The sequence below is a fragment of the Trichogramma pretiosum genome, unplaced genomic scaffold (genome assembly GCF_000599845.2).
Source record: "Trichogramma pretiosum strain Unisexual culture from Peru unplaced genomic scaffold, Tpre_2.0 scaffold33, whole genome shotgun sequence".
Taxonomy (NCBI): Eukaryota; Metazoa; Arthropoda; class Insecta; order Hymenoptera; family Trichogrammatidae; genus Trichogramma; species Trichogramma pretiosum.
The window spans coordinates 1,754,939-1,776,066 of record NW_019641610.1 but is presented as its reverse complement, the minus strand read 5'-3'; the positions used below and the strand labels follow the sequence as shown (position 1 = coordinate 1,776,066).

The 21,128-nt window shown below is 42.7% G+C and overlaps 1 protein-coding gene across 4 annotated transcripts in view; it reads right to left on the bottom strand.

Annotated features, from left to right (window-relative positions):
* Positions 1-21,128, bottom strand: part of LOC106648983 (protein neuralized) — a 62,684-nt gene that overhangs the window by 10,975 nt on the left and 30,581 nt on the right. The window contains exon 1 of one of the 4 annotated variants that reach the window (XM_014366227.2): positions 5,803-6,814. The exons of 2 other annotated variants lie outside the window; for them this stretch is intronic. In XM_014366227.2, coding sequence (XP_014221713.1) covers positions 5,803-6,019 — 217 coding nt within the window. In that variant the 5' untranslated portion in view covers positions 6,020-6,814. Of the gene's footprint in view, positions 1-1,845; positions 2,588-5,802; positions 6,815-21,128 lie in introns of those variants that run through there. One more of the 4 variants, XM_014366226.2, reaches the window with a different exon arrangement.

Sequence of the window (21,128 nt, the reverse complement as noted above, 5' to 3'; positions counted from 1 at the left end):
CAGCGAGGCTGCATGAGATGCAGGCCAGAGGGAAAAAGGAGCCGAGGAGAATCTGCCCAGCTGATGATCCTGAGAAGAAGAAACCGGTTTCTCAGTCGTTGCACGGATATATATTTCCATCGTCGCGTGCTGTTGTTGTTGTTGCTGCTGCTGCCGTATAAGCTCTCGGTGCACGAGAGAAGCGATATTTACAATGTTTACCTGCGGCCAAATCCTTACGTCACGAATTTGCTGCAGGTATATACGATAAGACGTATTATAAGCCGCAAATGCAGTACGAGATAGCCGCGCAGTGGATGATGCTCGTTATCTATTGGCTGCTGTTGCTGCTTTTATACGATGTATATATTGCTTGGCGCAGCATGGGTCGATAGAAAATATTAGTTGAATTATAGGCTGTAGCAGTCGACCGGTGCGGCTCTCGACGCGTCGTTTTCTAAAGCCGCTCTCTCTCTCTCTCTGCTTCTCTCTCTTTCTCTATCTCGCCTTACAGTTGGATGTTTTTCCGAGCGCGGGTGGATGACGGGGGTGCCTAAGTTGCAGGGGCTACTAGCCTAGACTCTCTAGCTACATCTCTCGCACATGTATGGAGTGTGGTGTATCGCGTCTATAGCTACTGCTACGTATACGCCTGCACACTCGAGTGTCTCAATACACACGGGTGAACATCGCGGGGCTCGAGATTTATCTCTCCTGGTGCACTTTTAAAAAGGGCCAAAGCGATAAGGCGCAGATAGGCTAGAGATACAACACGAACAACGGTACACTGACACCCTTTAAGCTCCGATCGATCGGAATAAACAAAGGAAAAACTTGTGCGCTCCAAAGCGTGCATATACGTAAATAGGACATCGAGACGTAGTTCGTTGTTGTCGTTGCAGCAGCCATAGCGCACACAGGTATAGAGCATGCATTAATGCATCATGCAACGCTGCTGCCAGCGCGCACGAGGCAAACAATTGCGAAAGACAAAAGTGCGCGCGGCGAATTGGCCAAGGAAAATCCTATATGTGCACCTCTCGCACCCGCTACATAGCGCGCTATCTGCATGCTCGTACTCTATACTGCACTGTACAATGTTGTGTATGTGCACGCGTTCGCGGATTAGAAAGTATTACGCGGCCGAGTCGTCGTTGTTTATGCCGTGTTATTCTGTTTAAAGCCACGGCTCGCTCGGCGATGCATGAGAATTTGCACATTTTTAACAGCTATGACTCGGCTATTGAGTGCTCTGCGCTGGTACATACACAAATACGTATATACCAACACAGGTATACAGGCCACACGGCACAAAGCTTCAATGTCGTTGAAGATATCTCGCAGAAAAGAATAAGTAAGAAGCCAAGGGGGAATTATAACGAACCTACCAAGAGTGTTTTTTTCATCGCTTCCGTTGCAAGGGCGAACTGTGCCGGAAACGAAACTATATATCCCCGTCAGTCTGTGCCTATATATCTATATATCGTTAGGCACACTCAAAGACGCATTATAATACGCAACGCAAACTTATAACGTACATTAAACTCGACTCGAAAAGCTCTTAAATTTTCTAAAGACGCCGGATCGAAACTTTCCTCGGCGAAAGTTCAACTCGGCCTTATTATTGCCGTTCGCGAAAAAGAAAGTAGCCGCCTGTATACGTACGTACGCTGTTTATGTACTTGTGTGTGTGCTAATATAAATTTTTTGTTTGCGAAATAACAGCTCCAACTACGCACGTATTTTTGCACTGATTCACTAATTCACGCACACGAGTAATATACAGCGGAGCGTATACATTTTTTCGTACACATACACGGGCGGCTAATGCAAAAGAGGTGGGAAATAAAACAACGTCAAGCCTACCTCCTAATCCCATCTTTTTCTTCAACTTCTTCAGCACCTTCATCTTGCTTTTGATCGGAGCAAAGATGTGCGTGTCGTTGTTGTTGTTGTTGTGTTGAACAACGACCTCGTGCTGTTGCTGCTGATGATGGTGATTGTGATGATGGGACGACGATTTGTGCACGTGATGATGATGATGATGCGAGTTGTGCGGATGATGATGCACCGAGGGGACGTGGGCAGATCCCGCCGGGTGATGTTGATGATGATAATGATGATGACCGGCGCTCTGCTGAACGACCACAGTCGTGGCGGTCGTCGTGGTGGCCGGCCCAGCGTGAGCACAACAATGACACGCGTGCTGCTGCTGCTGTTGTTGTTGCTGCTGCTGCTGTTGATGGGGATGCTGATGAGGGTGCTGGTGATGGTGGTGCAGTTTACCACTCGGTTGCTGACGAATCGCGCACTCTGATACACCCATACTTGCTATATTTACTTCTTCTTGTTAGACGTGTTCTGATCGCGAACGAAAACTCAACACTTTTGCTTTATTATTTTTTATTTGTCGACGGATCTCGGCAATTATTCACAGTTGATTCATTTTCAATTCACTGACACTTTATTTTACAAATCGAGGGACACGACTTACTACTCGACGAAACGGGGGATGACACTGGGAGCAGCTCGACAACAACTCCACGTTGACCGTTGTATGTTCGCGGAGCGGCTGCTTGTTGTCGGTTCGAGCGACTTGGTCTGACTGAGCTTGAAGCTCGCCCTACGATCCATCTGTATCCGAACGGCGCGCGAGCCAGCGACCAATCCGCTGTTACTCCGTCTCCCACCACCGCAGAAACTCCCTGCCTTGGCTTGCGCTGCTGCCGCCGCCGCCGCCGTCGCGCAGCTCTCCGACTTGCGCCGCTACCGAGCGAGCCGGCCGAAGAAGCTTTGGCTGCTGCCGCTTTTACGCCAGCTGACAGCGGGCGCCGATCAAAGGGCAGCTGCTACCGTCTGTACCAGGTGTGTGTGTGAGTGTGAGTGTATATGCACACACTCTCTCTTTCTCTCTCTCTCCTCGGTACACCTATACCTATATACCTGAATAGCAGCAGCCGGCTTCTCTCGTTTTGCTGCCTCCTCTCTCGCTCTCCCTCCGCATGACCCCTTGCTATATAATATTATATAGCAGCAGAACGCACGCATCTCTTTCTTTCTTTTTTTTTCGGCATATATGGCATGGGTGGAAATTCGTTCGATGCGGCGCGTGCCGATAATTCCTATATGGTGGGGATAGCTGGACGCGTGCACAAAACTCCGAAACGCCTCAGCAGCCCTCGCGCGGCGCACATTATTACACTGCCATAGACGTACAATAGCCACGCATGTCGCCCGTGTATAAGTGCGCGGGTGAAGAATAACGAGGATACTTTTTTGATTTTTCCCCATTATGCGCGCCTATTGTCCGACTCTCGCACACTCTCGAGATCGCAGCGGGGCGAGAGGCAGAGAGAAAATGCAATTCGATCGAGGCGTGCGCGTTGGGTATCGGCTCGGAAAAAAAAGTTGCCATCGACGCTTGAAAATCATTCTCGCTGTTGCGCATCGAGTATGCATTATTATATGGAGCTGCACATGTACGAGGAGCGAAATGTTATTTCGCTCGTGCGCTGTGTACGCTATATATATATCGTGTCTGCATATATATAAGAAAGGTATATACATCGCCGGTGCAGCTCGGCGTACAGTATTTTGCATGTATATGTATGCGCTATACGGGAGGCACGCGCGTATCAAATACGTATATCCGTACGATGCGACGCGATAAAACAAGAAAACGTGACAGTGATAGGTAATGCGAGATGTTGAATTGGCCGTGTATATGATAAACATGCATCCGCTCGTACACGTCGGATTACAGATACGGTACGATTCTCTACTGCTCCTGATCGATGGTGTACGGTAGCCGTGCCGCAAAAACTAAATGCATCCGAAATTTTTATCGTGATTATCCGTGCGCCCGAGAGCCTCGATCATACAGACTCAATACCCGATCTATTAGGCAACTCGTCACTGTTAAAAGATACAAAACAATCATTTCATTGATCGACGGCATCATCCATCTTTTTAAATGCTCTATTGGCATCGCTTGTTTTTCGAGGAGAAATCTGGTGGGAAGATTGGTATCTCGTCGAAGCGCACCTTCGACTCTGCATTAACTCGCCAATTTTGCCTATTTCCCATAGTCTTGGAAAGTATATTATGTCTAGGTACACGTAACAGCGGCAGTAGGTATAGCACATGAGCCAGAGAGCTATCGCACACAAGCTATAATACGGTACAGAGTCCGAGTGAGCGGCCTTTTTCCCAGCAACGCTCGAGTCTCTTTCATGGGACCCTACTTGCTCGGGACGTCCCATTCCCGCGCTAGATCAAGCCTAGCTCGCGCGCACATGACTCGTTTCTTCTCTTCTTTCAGTTTCTAGTCTTTGAAAATATTTATATCACTTTATATGTAGGAATTCATTTGCGTATCTATACGTAAATAGACGGACGTTGCGGACACTCGTGTTTTCTCAAATTATTTTCCCAAACACTACCGAGAGGTCAAAAATTGACTTTTAATTATCTGTACACCTGTCTCTCATGCTGGGAACGAACTGCATGAGAAAATAAGTCTCTTCCTGATTATTTTTTTTCTATGTATATTTAAATGTACATGTGAAAATTACTCTCGCTCGCAGTTACGATATACTTAGCGCTTCAAAAGTTTTTATAAGCGTCAACTTCAAATTAGCGATTGTTTAATTTTACTTGTGACAATAAAATTCAGAGTCAATTAAAAAATCTTTGCAAAAAGTACCGCTAAAGTTTGGATTCAATTTCGACGCTCCTATCCAAAATATAACATCAATTGAAAATTAACAATGATGACTTTTTTGACTCTATACAAGTGGAAATTGACCCACATTATGCATCTATCACATCTACATAATCTATAAAAGCGAGTGTAAACACGTGACAAAGACTGTATTAGCTTCTCCCTTCGCTCTAGTAAAAAAAACTTATTATCGTGCGTAACAATGATAGGGGGAGATACATCCCTATTATCCAGGTGTTGGCGTATACGCATATTTGATTCTTTGACCTTGTCCCCTTGTTAGTTTGCTAATATGGGCATGGAGATAAATGGGAAAAGGGTCGATACTAGGATCGCTTTAGATTATCAATACAACGAACGTCACTTGACTCTTTTTTGTGACCGTACCGAACTGAGCGATCGTGTTTATAATTAGGACCCATTATGGCGCATTATTACGAGCTCATTTACGTGCTGTAGAGATCGAGCTCCGGATAGGATGTATTTTAAACTTCAAGTGCTCCTCCTCCAAATTCACAGCTTTTTTTCTCGAAAATTCAGTATCAAACGTCAAATAAGAAGAAGAATAATAATAACTACTGGATCTTTAACTAAACGGCACGTGGTACTCCAGTGCATCTTCCTACCATTCCAATAGAAAAAACAAATACAGCGGAAGTCTGTCATATGACATGCCTACTTATGATCTTTTCTTCCGCGACCACACGCATTTAAGATGGAAATTTAGGAAACGCGATAGGCTTGAGAATCACGATCAACCGTGCGAACCCGATTTTTTTCTGTTTTTTCCCCTTTATTTACGAGAAATTTTGAGTAAATAAAGATAAGATAGCAAAGGTTGTATATCATTTTTATGCTTCAGAACTTGTGAATATTTATCCATTGTATACAAATATGTAAAATATTTAAATTTTTACAGAAGACAAAGAATATTTTATAGAATTTTTTTGGTTTTTTATTCTTTCCCTATTTTTAGCTTTGACGACGTCTTAAAATTTCATTGAATACTTAAGAAATTTAAGTATATCAAATTGCATTACAAAATATCATCGCAATATAAAATGCATTTGCAAAAAAAAGAAAAGAATAAATAAGCTTACTCGCTACTTGTTGCTCAGCTTGTTGTTCTATTTGCTGTATTGGTTGGACCGATTCGTGATGGCGTCTTGCGTTCATTCTCCTTCTCTGCTGATGCCTTCGCCTTTGTTTAACCTTCCTCTCGCTAGCTGCAGAATTCGGCTCAACAACAGGACCAGGGTTATCATTGCTTTGACCTCGTCTTCGGCGACGGCCACCACCTCTGTTGCCTCCCACCATGATTTCTCTCGGGGCCGAAAAAACAGATTCGCGCGAAAGTGAAAACTACAGTGGATTGCAATTCGTTGCTTTGTAAGCAGCAGAATTTCTAACCTCACGTTGTCTAGTATTGTGCGCGAGAACTGAGCTAAAAACTCAAGCCGCGAATGTATAAAACGAAGAGAGTACGAAGGTCCGTTCACGGATGGAAGAGAAGAAAGTATAACGTACGTTTCATTTCTTTCTCGCTCAGGGGCGATCGAGGCGACATCGCACCATCGACCTTGGGGCCTTGACACAGAAAAATTGTTTCGAGAGCGGCGCAACGGACGATTCGGCGAAAAGATCTATGGAGCAAAGCATATGAAGACAGAAAGCCGAGGAGAAATAGTCAAGGGACGTATTTCGCTTAAATCTATGTTACTTTTTTGCGCGATCGAGATGCTGTTAATTTTCCGTTCGCAAACGCGACTGCTGCGGACTACTATGTATTAAAGGGGAAGGCGATAAGGTTCCTATCGAGTAATCGATTGAAAAATTGCGAGAAAACAGTCAAAATAAAAACGTGCGTGAATCGTTGTTATTATCGACGGTGGTAGCAGCAACAGCAACTACGTTGTATTTGATCATTTTAACATCGGCTCTCTGGCGGTTCTTCATGTCGACGAATTGAACCCTTCGGCCGAGCACTCGCGAAAAATCCTCAAAAGAACGCGCGTGGGTTCATTAATAACGACGACTATTATGCGTACTTGTAAGAGGCACAGGACGTACGGCTGGAAAACTGAAGCCGAGAAAAGCGCGCGAGAATTATTCTGCTCTGGGCTATGTGCTGCAGTCGCTGAACTGCCACTATACTGCGCATCGTCACGATGATCGGGCGAAAACAAACAACGTTTCTCTCTCTCTCTCTCTTTCTTTATCGCCGAACTGCATTCGATCGCGCGCTCGCGCATTCTCGTTCTGTTTTTATCATCGACGCTTGGTTAATCTCCCTCGTAAAAATGTCCACGATGATTACGCAAGTATAAATTTTCTATACGCATTAGCGCAGCCAGCTCGCGTGTTTCACGTGATTCTTCCCCAATGAGTGTTTATATTTACTCGGCCGAATTCCAAAGTTCATTTCGTTTCTTCTGTTTTTTTCGTCGGCCAATTTATTAAAATAGAAACTTAATTGTTTCTTCGATATAAACATTTCGAACGCATAATATGACAATTCTTTGGATGCAAGTGTGCTTTTTATAAATTCACGTTGCAAATATCGGTACTTATGCACCTGTCGCCCAGAAAAGAAACGTAACTGAGCTCCGTTAATAACGATGATCGCACAGGGGCTGCAACGCGAGTTTGTGAACAAAAGCGTCGAAACCGCGAAAAAGAAAACGGAACCAGCCCGACGGCTGTACTGTAATGCGCTGCACACGTGTCGCTCGTGTCAGACGCGCGTCTCGCGGTTATCGTAAGAAACTTTTTCTCTTTTTCTTAAAAAAAAAACACATGCTGATCGCGCAAGTATTATATACACATACGTCACAAGTTCATGTAGGTGTATTGCATGAGAGAAGCATGCACTATGTACGCATGCAGTGCGTGCATACGTGTATTCTTATACAAAGGAAACGGCGACATGCTTGGCTCGCTCGAAAAAGAAAAAAAAAGTGGACAAAGGGAAATCCGGACTCGAGCGATGATCAGCAGTTCGTTCATGGTTCTTTCGCTCCGTCTACGCGGGATATGCTAATTTTTTCTTCCTTTTTTTTCGTCGACCGAGACCTACTCGAAGAAAAGATGATTTTCCAGCATAAACTTTTTTTTAAACCTACGTATAGCTCGTTGACGTGCTTAATTATCGCTGGACGGTCGTACGTGAATTACATCAGGTATCTTCATCGGAGGTATGCGCGCACAAAAGAGTGCGATAACCGCGCGAAAAATCAATCGACGCGATACTGCGCGCGAGCCACACGTTTAACGATATGGACTTTCTCGTCAGCAAAATGTTACTAGAAAACTCGGATGAAAGAGTTTGATGGTGAGCCACTGAAAGTGCAGCAGTAGCAAACTTTCACTGCGCCATGGCTATCGTAAAAATCAGATCGCATCCAATCTCGTACGCGTCAAAGTTAGTATGTTCTATGTATAGTGAGAGTGATACGCGCATCGGCGTCGTCGGCGGCGATGGTGGCGACGGTGAATCGGCTATTGGCAAAAGAGAAAAAGTGCATCTGTCATGCATAGACGCGACGATGCTCGAATACGCGTACGTACGTGCAGATGTGCGCAGAAAACCGGAAACGGATGTAACGAGCACGAGACTTTTATACACGAGGGAAGTTAGCGACGACGCTCGCTCGCCCGTGTGTGTCTGTGTGTGTGTGTGTATGTGCGTGTGGCGCTGCAGCGTAGGACCTACCTACCACGCCTTGCAAGATTGTATTACTACGCCTCGGAGAAGTGGGTGGGTGGTTGCAGTGGACCAATATAATAATGCACATCGGCACGACGATGCTCGATGGGTTGGATTTTCTATTTTTTCATTCTCTTTCATTATTGGCATAATAGCTTTTTTTATAGACAGCTGACGACGCGACGAGTGGGTAAGCCTGACAAGCCTGCAGCATGCAACGATCCGATCGGCGCGTTGATACGTGCTCACTCATACGTCAACAAAAATAAAAGGTGGCGAAAATTTTTTTGCCGGCGTAAAAGTTAAAATTGTTTTATAGCCATGTTAAAATCGTCAACGACGAGAGCAGTGTCTTTTACCGTATACATGCGCGAGCGTTAAATGAAAAAGAAAACGGCGGCGCACAGTCGCACACGTACAGTAGTCGTGCGAACGAAATCAAGATGTAACGGTACGGGCCTCTGTGTTCTGCTTCTATAAATACCGTAGCGCGAATTGTTCGTTTTTTCGTTTGAAGAAAAAATCCATTTCATTTCTGTTTTCTCGCTGCTCGTCGCCCAAAGAGATGAACAGAAGAAAGGGTTCAACAACCGAGTGCGTGCGCTTATTGTACATGTATTTGTGCATTGCTAAGTCTTGGAAGTAAATTTCACTGAAGGCTAAGGAAGCGGAGATGCGCTCAGCGAGTCTTATATCCGGATGTACACTATCGTACTTCTTTTCCACTTGCGATCCTCTCGAATAAACATAAACATAAATGTGTATACATTGCTGCTTATTCTTACTGCTGCTGCTGTTCGACCGCCCATGTACTTAGCAAAATGTACCTCCAAGGGAGTTCATTTTTGCCACGATGCCATCGCGTAATTTTTTTTTATCTTCTAACTTTTTACGCTAATTAAAGCCACTGCAGTGTGTATTTCGCAGGAAGTTCAGCCACGCGCTGCCTTTCTTTCTTTTAATCTTCATGTGCGTTAATAATGACGTTGCGCGAGAAAAGTGTACCGTAATATTTAATAATTTTAAATAACTAGAAAAGAACATAACTTGAAACAAAACAGGAGTAAAAATATTGTATCGTTCTTTTTTCCCCCTCAGAGTTACATTAAAATACTGTAATTTTGGAACAAGAAAATGTCACGGTATTGTATGTATTTTTTTTATGCATCATACTTTATTTCCTAAAGCATCTATACCGTAAATGTTATAAAAATAATCAGCAGCAACGATTCATGGATGAAATACTCGACAAGAATTATCCACGTTGATCGTCTCGATTAATTCAAAAACTCACGTGAGCGTTTAACGACAATTACAGCCTTGTCGGTTAATTTTATTGTAGTTCTTGTTTTTTTTCAACAGTTAAAAAACGTCGTTCCGATAAAAGGAATGTTGCTCTTTTTCTATCAAGACAATTCAATGAATATTAAAATATCGGATGAAGAAATTGTCAAAATCATCGGTATGAGAGTAGAGGAGGCAATGCGCGTACACGCACACAACAATTGCCCACGGAGAATCGTCAATCATCTCATTACTGCGTTCAATTCAGCGCAGCGAATTCTGTGCGATCGCTCGGGCGCGCGCATTACACCCACGCGTCAATTCCAAGAGCTCAATTCACGTCAATCAGCGCCGTGCTCGGGCGTGAACTCTGTGGTGCGCGATCGGTCATATTCCGCACGCACCGCGCGCGCTGCACATAGTATGATGTGTACTGCGTTTCACGCATAGAGACATGAGCAGTCCGACTTGTATATTTTCAAATCGTCCGACCAAATAACTAGCGAGAACTAGCTGCAATTGTAAAAAAAACACATAGGCATAGTTCGCAAGGAAGTATTCCTTTTCGCGACGCATCGTTGTCACGGCTCTCCTGCGTAGCTTTATCCTTTCTTTCTTTTTCGGATTTTTAAGTCGAGCTCGAGGGGGATGGTGACAGATGCGCTTGTGTCTCTTGGAAATCGGAAATAAAAATATACGCGCATTGTATGCGTATATGGAGGAGAGCCAACTTTTGGGGTTGCAGTGGCAAAGAGAGAGAGAGAAATGTATACTGTAGAGTGCGGGTATACACTTGGGGATCACATCTCTAGATATGCGCGATGCTTTTTAAAAAGTATAAGCTGCGAACAGAGTCGTTTATCCGATTTTAGAGCAATGAACAATGCCAACGAGGGGGTCACGTTATTTTACAAGCCTGTTGATTTTTCTATTCGAATTTCGTGTATTGAATTATCAATGCTTTTACGAAAAATGGGATGTGTCTTCGCGGCAAATGTATGATCAGTTATAATAGGAAGGATAAGTAAAAAACAATAAACTTACATTGAAGCGGAAGTTAATACAAAAATGTTTAATAATATTTCTTTCCTATTAAAAGGAAAGGCTTGAAGACTAAGAAGGTATAATCATTAGGCTTTAATAGAAAAGTCTTTCTCTATATGACTGCAACAATATATATAAGGCATTAAGTTAATGATGGATTCTATGATCATAATGAAGGCTTTCGCGCTAACCACCAAGTTCCGGTTATGAATATTAATATTTATGCAAACGAATTTTTGAAAAAAATTTCTATATCCTCGAGCTCGTTTTTCGAAAATTTCGTGTATCCGAAATAAAAACGGCAGGCGACAAAGTAACTACGCCGCCGCCGCAGCTGCACGCGAGCGCGTGTACATGTTACACTCGCACACATACAAACACGGACAGAGGCACAGCATCAGCTGCTCCGTATATTTAGTCTACGCTCACGAGAGATGCATAATTGCAGTAGGCTTATAAACACATATAATGTCACCGGCTGGCGTTGTGTACACATGAAAATGTTTAAATACACTTAATTCAATGTTACAACATTTATATAATGTATAAAATTCGAGCTGAGAAGGTATAATTACGCTTGCTATAATGAGCCATCATTACTTTTCTCTTTCTTTCTCGTATAAATAAGCCGAAAATCGTCGGTGCCACGGCGTTATGCGCTATGTATACTCAGCTTTGTTTTATTTTTCAGATAAACAAAGCTCGTCGTTGAAGCAATCGTCAAGACTGAAACCTTTTTTTCACGCAAAGCAGGACAAATTCTCGGTTCGGCCCAGGGGCCAGAGACTATAATATAATCGACTTTGCATATAGCCAGAGAGCAAGAGAGCTTGGGTATTTGTATATACACATCTTGTTAAGAGAACGGTTGGCCAGGATGAATGACAAAAACTGCTTGTAAGATGCGACAAGTACGTTTAGGAAGTTGCTCGCACGGACTTCGAGTTAAATGCGACAAACAGTACATTATACGCAAGACCAGACTCCTTGATTATATATGCGCGTATAAATACATGTCATGTGCTTATATGTGTATAAACGAAAAGAGAACATTATATACTCGAGGGCCGGGTAAGAGAGAGAGAAAAGAAGAGAGAGAGGAGATCATTCGATTTCGATGCAATAAAAAAGCTAACGTTTTTTTTTTTTGAAGAAAGAAAAAAACGATAAATGAACGTATACACAATAGAAAAACGCGCGCTGCAGCACCAACTGGTGACCATCGTAAAAAATTGCAAGTAAAAAAGCAAAAACAAGATGCGGGTCTGCTCATTCGTGTATATACGATATATATAATATTATAATGTAGCCACGCGTCAGTCGGTATCAGTATACCGTATAGCCGGCATATATGCACGAGGGCCATGTGGTTTGCGGTCTATCGAGCACGTGCCCGTTCTTCGTCTCCTTTTATTTTTGTTGCAATTTTATTCTTTTTTCTTCAAAAATGCTTAGAGACAATGGCGATATTGCAATGATAATAATAACGATGACCACTACGGAGCAACCGGATGAAAGTCGTTCGGGTTTGCGTACTGTTGTTTTTACGGTTCTTTTGATGAATTTTCTCGCAAATGTCAATTGTTAATTCAACCGGAGGAATATCATACAAGTTATACGCGGCAAATAGAAGTAATGGCGCAAATACGCGGGCGCAATGACTGTACTAATGTAATTATACCATCCTCTTCCGGACGTCCGCGATGGAAAGGAAAAAAAGAAAACAAACAAACAAATAAGAACGCGATCGCTAGCTGTATTAGTATCGCCCGGGCGATTCATCCTGGCTAATCATTTTTTTCTCTACCACCGTTCTATAACACGTAAACATAATCGGTGTTTTTGAAAAGAATATAAAAATAATAAGAGAGAGAGAGAGAAGAAATGGTAACAGGTGAAAATCATTCAAGGTGTGCAGCTTGGCTACACTACCACCACCACCACCACAATACCACCATCGTCATTATCGTCGTCGCCGCTGCTTCGTGTGCGAAGAGATGCGAAGGTATAAGAACATCTGCACCTTGTGCATATACACTGCTTGTATATGCATTGGGCTAAAAACAGGTGCAGTTTCACATCGATGCGCCACAAGTATACCTACTTCTTTTCGCATAGTATCATTACTTCCATGTGATAATGATAATAATAACAGGGCACGCGCGGGCAGAGAGATGAAAATTTTCGATGTACGTAATAAGAGCGATCTCGTGTCATCAGGTGCTCGCGAGACATGATTTTTCATCGGGTATATTGAGCGGTGCGCTTAATGTCAAATTTGAACATTCACATGACACAAAGTCGTCGGTGGTCTGTAAAACCAGACGCACACAGTACGCATAAGATCGAAATCTTTGATACTCTCATTGTCCGCGTGGCTTTCAAATGTGGTCGATTTTGTCCTGAATCGTTTCTCCAGCCCACACGAAATGAAATAAACGATCACGCGCCAGCGCACTCGATGATGCGCGAGACGAATTTATTCTTATTCTATATGGCCAGGGAAAAATAAGCGTGCCCGAGTGATTCTGCTGAATTCAATGCCACGGCTAGGCACATAAAGCTTTTTACTAGACGGAGGCGCACGTTTTCATGCTCCTGAGAAGACGCATACCCCATCTCTTTTGCTATTGCAGGACACATAGGTGTCGAACGCGCACTGTAGTATGCGTTTAATGTAATTTTCTAGGTCAGCGGCAGTTTTTGAGGTGCGTACAGAAAAATTTTATTTCTTTCGTATGTGTATTTCATTAGTTTTTAAATATCTCACGAGAAAAATTCCCATCGTATTACGTTTCACAGTAGGTTCACACAGAGCTCGTGCACAGACTCTCGGTGCTACTCGCAGTAACGTACATCGACCTCTTCAGAAATGCTAATAATCGTTCCGACACATATTGCACCTACAGTTCGCGCACACAACTAATTTCCATATCCTTCCTCTCGACAAAAAAGTTCTACGCTACACGCACTTTCGTATTCTTCCGAGTTTCGGCATGGTATACCTTTAAGCATCAACTTCCTGTAGTGCTTATACCCTAAAGACCCTAAATTTCCGGACTATCGTACAGGCCGAGAAATTAAAAAGAAATTCATCAATTCATTGTTTCCTTGGCTCTATTGCCATTATACAAATAAAACGCCTGCGTTTCGTTCCCCCGCAAAAATATACGTTTTCAAATAATGATGTGCGGGAGTTTTAAGCATCGATGACAGATGGGAACAATTATCAAGTTCGCTATTCTTTTTTCTATTCCAAAAATTTGAGTCGCAAGTGCAAAATTGGAAAAATGTTCGAGTACCCAATGAAAAAATGATGTAGATCTAATGTGCATAATCGCATGATTCGACTATCTACAGTGTAAATTTAGAAACACAGATTTACGATAAAAATTCACGAATTGATCTGGAGAAGATTTGAACGAAAAAAAGATTAGGTCTCATCTGCTCCGATTTATCAAATTCTCACGATGATCGTCTTGGAATATATGAATTTAATTATAAAATCTTTTCTAGCGTCTCTATGAAATCCGCATTCAAGAGAAATAACTGTCTTGGTTGCATCAATCATCTTTACATTAACGATTTTGTCGTCCACATTCTCGAGAAGCTGTAGACGATTCCTTGTGTGTCACAAAACATGCACAACACTGACCCGGAGTTTTTAATAAAGTTAATTAAATAAGAAGAAAACAGCCAAACATCAAGCTCGGACGTAGTGTCATACTCATAACACGTAACAGATAGATGCAAGCCAGGAGTAGAAACGGGGAAAAAATTAATATATTATTGCACACGACACACAGAGACACAGCTAAAAGTTGTTTTCAATAACTCTTTGTAATATCTCACCATTATCGGTCCAAGTCTCGAGACGATTACAAGAAGCCTCGAGCGGCGAGAGTCTCGTCTGCTCGTGCAGTAGCTGCTGATGATTTTTCACGCTACCGAGACGTTTTTCAGCTACAATATGCGTAAAGAAAACAAAAACATGATCGTGACAGTATCATTGGAATATTATTGAAATTGATTAATGAGCTTTAAAGTAGAAAAAGAATTTGGTCGCTGACGCGCCGAGAACGAAGACGAATGTAATCAAAAGCAATGACACGAGCATGCGTGCATTGAAAGAAACGTCATTACATTATTATGTACGTGTATCGCTCGAAGTAAATTACGCTCGTTGCACTCTGACATGGGCTGCGATCGCTCTGATATCACGATTGGTCTTGTTTGGATGCAACGGCGACTCGCATCTCGTGACATAGGCTGCGCATCCGTAGCGCGATAAAAATAAACGACTCCAATACGACCAGATAAAGACGCTGCTGCTCTCGATTAATGTATAAAATGCGCCTCAAGGTTCCTTCTGTGTATTATGCACACGTTGTCTCGGGAGTGAAAAAAACACGGAAAGAAGGCAGAGGAGAAGGAGGAGTAGGAGGAGGCATTATCGTCGCTTCCGTAAGATATCTTTCTCTCTATACTGTCTCGTAATACTGCAAGGGCAGGTGTTATAAGCTATATGGGTGCGCGCGCGCGCGTGCCGCTGACCAATCGCCAGACAGCTTCACATAATAATACAGGTTTCTCGAGGCGAGCTGCACGATCGTAAATTTTCGCTGCTCGACTCCTCTTCTTCTGGCGTTTTTTTTTTTTTTCATTTTATTTTCGCAACAGGTTGCTTTAAAGCTGCACTCGACGCATTTACATGTGCAGCCGAGCGAGTCCGTTATAAGACAATATCTATAACAATGCACTTGCTTCCCTAAATTGAAGTCGGCCGAGTTGTAAAATTTTTATCGAGCCGGTAGGACACGCGACACACTTCGATCGATACATTATTATGTTTGACCGGCATCTGTTTGTCGATAATTTTCAAACGCCATCATAATACAAGCACGCATGCCACTAGTTTAGCATCGGTAAACAACGATCGGAACATCTTGAACGGAGAACACGGACAGATGCTACTTTTCTCTCGATTTTTTCGTATATAACTTATACAACTTGACGCGCGCATCCACGTATATATTTCAAGTTCAGTACGAATTAGAAAGTACCTTGCACACGGTCAACATGGAGCCTGAGTAACACAATGGATCTACACATCATTTTCATTTATGCTAGAAAAGAACATATTAGTGCAGGTAACGTACGCCGGAAATGTATCTATTTTTTCACGTTTTTTTTCAACACCTTTTTTATTGATTTACGAAATTACAAGCGAGCATGCATGCACCTCTGCGATAAGCTCCGTAATCTTTTCACCTCTCGATCAGTTTTGACAAATATAGAACATGATTTTTTGACAGCTGATGCGGCAGGTGCATACAAGCTCGCACATAAAGAGGTGAGCATAATTGTATCTCTCCCCCGACGAAATTCCAACGTTTACAATTATGAATGTTTACAAGTATGCATTATGTCATACACCTGCCTTATGTATGCACTGCAATCGCACGTACGTTAAGTACTCGTATTACTCAATAGTTGAAGTTACAAAAGAAGTTTTGGTGGTAGTAATTCCGGGCTCGGACTTCATGCATAAGAGAGAAGGAGAGCTGAAACTTGGCAATATATATTCAAAGAGAGGCGCGGGCAATGAGCAAGGCAAAAATAGAAATTAAACGGCAGCTGGTAGCAACGACGGCGCTGCTGCTGCTGCTGCTGCTGCTTGGAGAGCGGAAGAAGGGCTCCAGCAACGGGTGACACGCGTCTCCACGACGACGACGGCGATAATCGACTAATTATAAAAATACTCTTTTCGCTGCGCTTGCTCGTTCGGCTCTCGAAAAAAAACGGCTGCGGCGCGCGCCTCGCAGATGTTTGCTGCGCTTGTATACGCGCGTTATATGGATGCGCAACTGTGTAAGACTACAGCACGCGACAAAGATGACGGCGAACAATTCGATATATTACGCTGAAAAGTCGCGCGAAATGTTGCAAGAGAGCAACGAACGAATTGGAACAATGCCAGAAACGTTACATACAAAGTTCATCAAACTCGTTGTCGCCGGGGTAGAAGATAGAGAGATGAAAAAAAAGAAAAAAATGAAATGAACGGACGCGTGTATCGATATTTGCAGCCGTGTCGGCAATTCAATTTGTTGCGTGCATTCGACGTTTTACTTAAAAACCGTGTATATCTGCTCTCTTCCATGTATACGTATCTATATGTGTAGAGAGAGAGAGAGAGAGAGTCGGCTGGTTGTCGCGGGGCAAAGGGACGATGACGCGTGTCAGCGACAGCTACAGGCAGTTATACAGCGAGAGAGAGAGAGAGAGAGAGAGAGAGAGCCGAGCACAGGGCGCACAGCAGCTGTATATAATAAACGCTGATTCACTTGCCTACATGGTGCGCTGCGCCGAGGCCACTTAAAAGCTCGTGCTGCTATCAGCATTGTCGCAGGCACGCGACGCACAACTTCCGTTCGAGAGGAAGTTATACACATACACCCTCGAGGCCGCGCCGAGCGCCCATAAGCGCCTGTCGCCTTCTATATACATATGCACACACATAGCACGAGCACGTATAATATAGAGGCTGCATGTGTCTGTAAAGCGTGCCCATGAGTACTTGTGCATGAGCCCACCAACGTCTAGCTGCGCACTCGCCTGTGTGTAATGAACTATTACAAAAATAATATACGTGATTCACGGCGAACAAGGAAGAGCAAGATCGTCTCGTCGTTGTCGAATGCGTGGGTGGCACGGCGCTATCTTTTCCTTTTCCAAATTGCCTGCTATGATCGTCTATCTTCGGCCTTCGAGGAATTGTAACGTATACATTGAGTGATGTAATTAATTCGAATATAATCGGTGATACGGCGCACTAGTAATTTCATCTTGCGCGCACTCGTGAGTGTATATGCCGTGACTCACTTTATGGTGGGTGCGAAAGCATACAAGAGAAAAAATTATTTTTATAATTATTTTTTTATTAAGTTTTGAATCGAATTTAATTCTATTTTATTTTATAAATTTTTTTCGATTAAACCGACGATGCTAAAATTACACGTGATTCCGAGACGTAAATTATTTACAACCTCAAGTCTAATATTTACATTAATTAACGCAGTATATTAGGTAAACAAATTACCTCAAAACTATAACTAGAAAATAATAATTATAATCAGGTAATTGCTGCAGTATGAAAATAATTAATTACTTAATTAGAAACAATCAGAATTAAGCAGAAAAAGAAGAGCCAATGATTTCTCATTGAAAAGTATTAAGTAAAACGATCGAAAGTTTTGTTAAGCTTTGTTTTTATAGCAAGAGATCTTCGTTGCTTTTTCAATTAAAAATTTAACTTTGAGCATCTGTAGGTTCTGAGGATCTGAGTTGAAGGATTTTTTTGTGCTGCTCAGGAAGTCACGTATGAATAAGCATTTTGATAAAACATAGAAGTATACTCTTTGCCGATTGCTCATGATTAACTACTGCACTTTATTCTTAGCTGTTCTGAATACGACGAATCAAGCATAATCAGTCTAATCGTAATGACATTCTCCTCGCGTCTTCGAGTAAAGTTAAAAAAGTTGCGTAATTCTTTAAATAATACAGAGATACAGGGATAAGACATCAATATGTCTTCATGGTTAATTATTCTAGTTTATTCAATCGATCGTTGACATACGACTGGCGTCTAGACTTTGAAGCGCTAGGAGGTAGTACATGCTTCCTCTTGTATTTAAAATTTTTTTCCTCTACTTTTTATGCATGCCAAACCATCGCTCGACTACACTCGAAAAGTCGTCATTTCCTCACTGGCGCGTGCCACTCCGCCATATCCTCTTGTATGTATACGAGCGTGCTATATATAATATAGTATGCCGCACGCGTCTCATTTCCTTTTGACATTATAATGCTTAATTTCGTTTTTTCTACTTACATCCTGAAATCTTTTAACGCGCTCTGTAGTCTGTATCTTTATTCTTTTCAAAAATCCACGCGATAAAAATTAAAATAGTAGAGTATATACCTTTTCATTGAGAGCGAAAAGTGGCGTACTAGAGGGAGCAAAAAAGCGAAAGCACTTTTTACTCAAGAGAGTTTTTCATTTGCACCGTTTTTATGCACACAAGTGTTATATGCGTAAACGCCTGGATGAATACCTCTTACTTCTCCAGCTTTTAACACTTACCTGAAACAATAAAAAGGAAAAAGAATATTATTAATGTTTGCTTATCCGTATAATAAAAGTTAATTTATTATGATTTAATAATGGAAAATTAGCCAGCAACTACAGGTGGACGATGCAGCCTCGAAAGAGCAGTCCATCATCGAGCTCCATGACGCGACAAATTGCACAAAGCAAAGTCAAGTGTGCATATGCACGCGAGCATCAACAGCAACAGGCCACATTGCAGGCTATGCAGGTATACGATGTTTTAACCCTATACTGGCACGCATCGTATACACCACCCCGATGTAAACAAGAATAACGGCTGTATCATTACACGATGAGATCGTGACCTGCACACGAGCAGTGGGCCAGGGGTTCGAAAGGTAAACATCTGTGCGCGAGCTCATCGTTCGCGTATGCGGCCGAATGTGTATCGTGATTGGCCCGTCGAGCCCTGCTGCAATTATTACAAATTCTTGTCATTTAGAGCAATTGCTCATTACGCTCATTAGAAAAGGTCGCGTTTCTTCAATTACATTTTTTTTTTGTGCGATAGATAAGTCGAGTTAAAAAGAAAAATTACTCAGCTTCATGCTGTCGAGTCCAAGGAATTGCTCTGTAAGAAGTTTACGTCAATTCAACAGTGTGCGCGATACGAGAACCCTTTTTGCCTTTGGGAAGTTTACGATGGGCATATCTCAAATTGTTTTCTTGTTCGCGCGTGGTTTGTCGTACGAGGTATCCAACCGTGTAAGTAAGCGATAAAAATATTCGCTCTTACACCATAATATTTACGTGATTATAGCGGCTGTAAGCATGACATTAAATATGTAGTACATAGTGTAATCAGGAAAATATTAGCCATTATCGTCATATTTTGAAACTGATTACAATATAAATATGATAAAAGAAGGAATTAATCAAATGTAGGCAAAGATAAATTAATTTGTACTAGTAAATTTACAAGTGCGCTAGTTGCGCAAAGGAGAATGTACCGTACCCAAAAGTACGATTATCAAAAATCACAGCGATTCATAGAAATTTTGAAAATCATTCGACGAAACTTGGATGTATCCGAATCACGGTCGAAAAAATCGAGCATCGCCACAGCCCGAGAGCTCGCAGTGCGTATAAATAAAAAGTTGGCCTATGCTCGGTCGCAATGTTATATATGTAGGTATACGGCAAAGAGGCAGCATGTGCGCGCAGCCCAGGTGCGAGTCTCGCTCGCGCTGGGAGGGGCCCAGGTGCGCTACGTATATATATACGTACGTACACACTCCGACTGCTGCGCGCGTACTGCCGGCACATATAGCATAGGGGCCTCTCGCTCGCTCTGCACTGCTGCCTTTTCTATTGATTATATTGCTGCGCGCCAGCTGCGAGTTCGCTCTTACTGAAATTGAAAGAGATCCCGTGTGTCCAGTGGTCAGCGATGTTGTTTATTGTATTATTCTCTGCGTATATTTGGAAAGATGCGGCTCGATGATGCGTTATATGCCAGACGCGAAAGCCGAATTTATATCTCGACGGCGAATGGCGTATAGGTCGAAATATTCGTGGGGGTTGCAGGGTGCATCACGGCTGATCGCCGCATCGAGGATTTATGTGGGAAAATCTGAAATTCGACGTCGATGCGGTCGACGGGTGCGTCGGATTAATGTCTCATCGCGACGAGCACAGAGAAAGAAGGATTTTCTTTTAATTTTTTATTTCCGAGAGTCGTTGAATCGTTTGGTATATAGTTGACGAATTTTGGTCACAGATTTCGTCAAAAAAATCTTTCATGGATAAAGTAGTTAGCTACGGAAACAGAATACATTTGATTCTTCAAAATCCGAATTGATTTTACTCGTTTTAATGAAAACTTTCTAATCGCGCATGGAAGTGAGCTTAATTTCGTTTTCGAAACGAAAACCGCGTAGTTGGTCAATTGCTTGTACGCAGCCGGCAGCACTTGCATTCAAGTGCAATAGCTGACTCGCGTCTTTGTCAGAAAAGTCCATTTCGGCCCTTTTTTCTTCCCTCGTTACGATGTACGCGACGCCAAGTACACATAACGAGTGTAACTACGTTAACATTGTGCAGCGCTGGAGTAGCAGAGAGAGAGAGAGAGAGAGAGAGAGAGAGAGAAAGCATGTTACTCAACTGAAAAGAAGCGCCGCGCCGAAATATGCGCTCTCGCAGTACAGTACGTAGTCTGCTAACTCTGTAGTAGTGGTTTCCTTCTTCCCTTTTACAAGTTACATCCTGAGCTCGTT